The 5,350-nt window shown below is 52.4% G+C and overlaps 1 protein-coding gene across 1 annotated transcript in view; it reads left to right on the top strand.

Annotated features, from left to right (window-relative positions):
- The first annotated feature begins 276 nt into the window (after positions 1 to 276).
- Positions 277 to 5,350, top strand: part of TOP1MT (topoisomerase (DNA) I, mitochondrial) — a 12,837-nt gene continuing 7,763 nt past the window's right edge. Inside the window, exons 1-5 of the mRNA XM_009329143.1 lie at positions 277 to 387; positions 2,574 to 2,695; positions 3,478 to 3,600; positions 4,128 to 4,315; positions 5,086 to 5,230. Coding sequence (XP_009327418.1) covers positions 309 to 387; positions 2,574 to 2,695; positions 3,478 to 3,600; positions 4,128 to 4,315; positions 5,086 to 5,230 — 657 coding nt within the window. The 5' untranslated portion in view covers positions 277 to 308. The remainder of the gene's footprint in view (positions 388 to 2,573; positions 2,696 to 3,477; positions 3,601 to 4,127; positions 4,316 to 5,085; positions 5,231 to 5,350) is intronic.

The raw sequence follows: 5,350 nt of genomic DNA, 5'->3' as shown, positions 1-5,350 counted from the left end.
CCCATCCATCCTTTTGCTCTCCCCCTGCGTTCCTCTGTGTCACTGCACCGAGCATGTCCCCTTCCTCAAGACCCCTTTCCCTGGGTTGCATTGCAGTCTTCCTTGTTTGAAAGAATGGGGAAACTGAGGCAGTAGCAGAGACAACAGGATTTCACCTGGGTTTTGTGGCAACCCTCGCTGCTCACAGAGCATCTTCCTGGTGTGACCTTGGGAGAAGGTCCCAGACCCCAGGGTGGGGATGCTCTCACGAGTCCCTGTGCATCTGTCCCAGGTGGGAAGAGGAGAAGAAAGAAGACGGGGTAAAGTGGATGCAACTGGAGCACCGAGGACCCTACTTTGCCCCCCTCTATGAGCCGCTGCCTGATGATGTGCAGTTTTACTACGATGGTACGTCTGCTTTGTGATGGGACCTGGGGCATGTGGAGTTGTCCTCTGCCTGTCCAAAGAGCCTGTATCTTCTCTTGTATGAAGGGGGAAGTATTGCAGGCCACAGATTATTAAAGGGTCTAAATATCCCATTGGATAAAGCCTGAACTGTGGGATAAAGCTGGGAGGGTTTTGCACGTGGAAGGAGTTATGGGAGTATTGGGGAGCTAATGAGCCCCTGACAGTTGCAGGGTGCTTCATGCATCCTCTCCGTGCGGAGCACCCTGGGCAGGGTGAGGGCTCCCATGCGGTTGCCTGCAGCTGGTTTTAGGATGCTGTAATGTAACCGTGTGTGGATCTGGGACTTGCACCTCTGCTCGCAGCCTCTCCTGGCTGCGGGGCATGCAGTGGTGGGGCTGGACCCTAAGTTTCTCAAGGAGAAGCAAGGCATCTTGATGCTGTTGCCTGAAGTCCTTGTGTACCTCTTGCAAAGATGGACTGGTGAGGGAGGGGAAAGAAACACTTTTTTTTCCTCATTAAGATGCTTTGGGGTTTGAGCTTTAAGTCAGCTCAGGCACAGTTTCACTGCATGCTGGGAAAATGTAGCTTTACTTTTGAGAGAGGCAGTTTGCCTGTCCCATGGCCTCAGTGACTGACGTGTTGCTTTTCCTCCAAGCCATTGCAGCGTTTGGCTGGATTGCTCCAAGCTCTCGGTCACAGCTCCCCGTGTTGTCCCCAGGGCCGCCACGCATCGCCTTACAGCAACTCGGTGCATCAGTGAAAGGGCTGAGAGGTTGACAGGGCAGATCAGGTCTCTGCTGTGTCCTCCTTGGTTTCCCACCGTGCCTGCTGGGCTCTCTTCTCCTCCCCGCTCTCAGCTCCATCCCGGAACTGGTTTTGGACAGATCAAGGGAAGGGAGGCAAGAAGGACTGTAGGGCTTGACCAAGGGATGCTGGAGATGGAAGGGGACTGCAGTCCCATGGGGTCTTGGTCCTCCTCAGCCCCCTCGCTGGGGCTTCCTATACCTTGTAGGGTTTTTTACAGTAGGAAAAAAAAGCCAATCTGGGGAAATGAGGTGTCTGGCAACGCTGTCACCAGAGGGCACTGCTGGGACATAGATGGGGATGGTGGAGACGTTTTTGGCTCTGAGGAGGAGCCCTGGCAGCTGTATGTAGTCCTGCATAGGGTTTGGACCTTCTCTGTGGCCTCTGAGCTATTGGAGACTCATCTGTGTGTTGTGTGCATCTAGGCTGGTGGCTTTGGCCTGGCATCTTGGGTGATGTTGGCTCGTTTTCTAAAGGGTGTTGCCATTCCTGGATGAAAAAGTGTTTGTGGGTAGGCAACAACCCCAAGTAGGAAGGGACCATGGCTGAGCTGGTGTATGCAGGTTGATCATGGGGCTTCTGTAAGGCTGTGACCCACCATGCCCTGCAGTTCAGGTGAAGGTCAAGAACCCCAAAAACCCAGAGTGTCTGGGGCAGGTAGGATTGAGCCGTTCCCTGGAGCTCTGCAGGGTGCTTTTCCTGCAGCTTGCCTAGAAAAGCTATTTCAAAGTATTGGTTTCCTAGGAAGAGCCAAGGTGTTCCTTGGATTCACTAGACTTCATTGCTCTAGCCAAAGAGCTCAGGAGAGGACGGTGGCTTTGCCACCTCCAAAAAATGATCCAAGATTCACTGGACAGCCATGAGAGGCTTTTGCATCTGTATCTGTTGCACAAATCTCAGCTTTGAGCTTCCCATGATTGCTCTATCCACATGGGAAAGCATTTGAGATGAAACCTCTCCAAGTGGGATCCTGGCTATTCAGCGTGGTCCTGGAAGTGATCACGGTCAGAAAACAAACCTTTCTGTGCTGTCCTGTGGAGCCAGAAGTCTGGGACTCGTCATGGCATGGTGGCTGCTGAAAGCCTGGTGGCTCAGTGACCTGAACATAAATTGTGATTTCCACTCTCCTGGAAAAGAAAATGAAGCGTGTGACTGCAGATGGGCTGCAGCGGCATCCTGCTGTGCCAAGTGCTCTGGCTATTGATCCGCAGATGAGGCTGTGCTTGGTGCAGGGGGGGTGCTGAAGTCTTGCCAGTGTCTGTTCTCACCCCTTGTCCCTGTTTTGGCACTGTGTTGGGCATGGGGACTCACCAAACAACTGCCTGGGGCTGCGGGGTTGGGCTGTCCCCATAACTGATGCTAAAGGTCCTCTCCCTTCCTAGGCAAACCCCTGAAGTTGAGTCTGGCCACTGAGGAAATTGCCACCTTCTATGCCAAAATGCTCGATCATGAATACACGACCAAGGAGATCTTCCAGAACAACTTCTTCAATGACTGGAGGAAGGTACTTTCCCTGTGGGGGCTTTCTTGCTGTCCGTCCTCCGCATTAAACACTCAGCATTAAACCTGTCATCCCCAGGCAGACCCTAGGCTGCAGTGTGGGATGGAGGGGATGAGGGTTTCTGTGGCTTAGTTCTTTATTTATAATCATATAATTATGAGATTCTAAATTATATGATTTATTTCCTCGCTTCTTGTGGATTTGGGCTGGGGCTTGCTGTCTGCAGCATCCTTGAGGCCTTCACGTTGGCACTTGTGCTCCCTCTGAGTTTTAGTGATGCTACCTAAGAAAGCAGGTGCTGGGTCTTGCAAACAGCTTCACGAATGGTTTGGGGCATGTGTCCGTCTGAAGGATTAACCTCATGGTCCCACAGCAACACGTCTCGGTCCCCAAACGAAAGCAAGACCCCTACTAGGGCAAGTTTACGTGCCCCCAGATACCTTCAGTGTTGCTTCCACAGTCCCTGCAAGCTGCTTGCAGCCATGTTTGGGGACCGCTTGTTTCCACTGCAGAGGTTAGAGGTTGCTCCACCCCAGAGCTGGCTGTGTTCTGCTTCTCTGTGGGTGCAGGCTCAGGTGTCCAGAGGCAGCCTGGCCTCCTACCGTGGCAGCTTTGTCTGCCCTTGGGTGGATGTGGCTAGGGTGGCTGCTTCCTTCTGATTTTTCTGAAGAACTGGCATATGGGTCTCCCTTTCCTTTTCTGTGAAGGAAAGGCATAGGCAGCAGTTCTGTGCGGAGTTGGTTTTGCCTCCTGGCTTTACCCAGCCCCTCTCATCTCTTGCTCAGGAGATGACCTCAAAGGAGCAGAAGATAATCAAGGACCTGGACAAGTGCGACTTCAGGGAGATCCACAAGTACTTCATGGACAAAAGTGAGGCACGGAAAGCACTGTCCAAAGAGGAGAAGCAGGTGAGGACTGTTTCTGATGGCATCTGGGGCTGGCTGATATGTTTTGGGACCAGCCTGGGGTATTTCGGCTCCTGCTTATCTCCTTTCCTGGTGTTATGCCCTGACCTGGGACCTCTTTGGCCTTTGGACCAGCTCTGTCTCGATGACCATCACACTATTCATTAAGTTTATCTGCAGATGCTGCATGTTTCATGGCTTTGCAGGTTACCAGTCATCCTCAGACCACGGTTTGTGGTCCTGCCCTGTCCAGAGGATGGTGGACCTTGCTAAGGGGCTGGTGGCACACAGGCTTGTTTCATCAGCATATCATGCTGGGACAGCATCACTGTGAGGGTTTACAAAGTGGGTGGAGATGAGCCATCTGTTGGGAGTGGACTTGGACCCGTGATCACCTCTTCCTCCAACCCTTTGAGCTCTGATTTCCAGCCTTGCTTTCTCCAGGAAAAGCAGGGTAGCAATAGGCAGGCACGAGTTACGGGGTTTTGGTTTCATCCTGTGGGGTGATGGCAGTATGGTGCTCGTTTCAGAAACTGAAGGAGGAGGCAGATAAGATCCAGGAGGAGTATGGGTACTGCATCCTGGATGGGCACCGGGAGAAGATAGGCAACTTCAAAACTGAACCACCGGGGCTGTTCCGTGGACGTGGTGACCACCCCAAAATGGGCATGCTGAAGAAGAGGATCGTGCCAGAAGATGTTGTCATCAACTGCAGCAAGTGAGTCGCCATGGGAAGAGCTGAGCTCCCAAAAGCTGAGCTGCTTTTGGGACTGGGGTAAACAGCACATCTCCTCTGCCCCAAGTTGTTGTGGGGTCTTGTTATCTCCTGCAATCACTGTTTTGCACACCCTCAGGCTTGAACTCACTGGAGCCCTTCTATCACCTCTGGGTCACTTCCAGATATCCGCTTTGCAGTTAAATCTGACTTTCTGTTTCTCTGTGGATGTACGGTGGCCAGGGAAGCTGTTCAGCACCTACCATCTCTCACTGGTGCCTGCACTGTTGACCCGACATCAACTGCAAGCGCTGCAGTGCTCCTATGGCCTCTCTGAAGAAGGGGCAACTCTGTACTCCTTCTCCTGTGCTCCTCTTCCAAACAAGCCATTCCTCCTCGTTTCATGGGTCCCTCATGCTGGCTGGAAGCATCAGGATCCTCACTGGAGGGAGGAAAAGCAGTGATTGGGTTAAGAGTGTTTGGCCTCTAAGTTATGTGAGTTGGATTGGTCTTAAACCACCCATGTGAAGACCTTGTGGCCTTGATTCAAAACATTCTCCACCAGCCCAGCAAATTCTCCCGTTGTCCCCAGCATCCAAAGGATAAAGACCTCATGTTGTGGAGCAATTTTGGGCGGGCTGTCTGTTTTCTGTAAGTAACGCTGTGATGTGTTCACTGTCCTTGGCTCACTGTGAAGAAGCAGTTGAGCTGACGACCTGTTCCTGTTTCTTCTCCTTTGTGGTCCGAGGGCTGTAACCCTGCTCTGCCCACAGGGACTCCAAGATCCCCGAGCCACCAGAAGGGCACAAGTGGAAGGAGGTGCGCTTTGACAACACGGTTACCTGGCTGGCCTCATGGACGGAAAATATCCAGAACACTTTGAAGTACATCATGCTGAACCCCAGCTCCAAGCTGAAGGTTTGAGTGATGCTGCTGTTCAGGCCGAGCTGTTGCCTGTTGGGCCACTGGTTTTTGTGCCAAGTGGAAGGATCAGGGGAAAGCAGAGATGTGGCATGTCAACAAAAATGTACTTCCCTC

This window comes from Pygoscelis adeliae, unplaced genomic scaffold, assembly GCF_000699105.1.
Source record: "Pygoscelis adeliae isolate BGI_AS28 unplaced genomic scaffold, ASM69910v1 Scaffold257, whole genome shotgun sequence".
Lineage (NCBI taxonomy): Eukaryota > Metazoa > Chordata > Aves > Sphenisciformes > Spheniscidae > Pygoscelis > Pygoscelis adeliae.
Note: the sequence above shows the minus strand (reverse complement) of the source record. Positions and strands in the feature narration are given on the sequence as shown.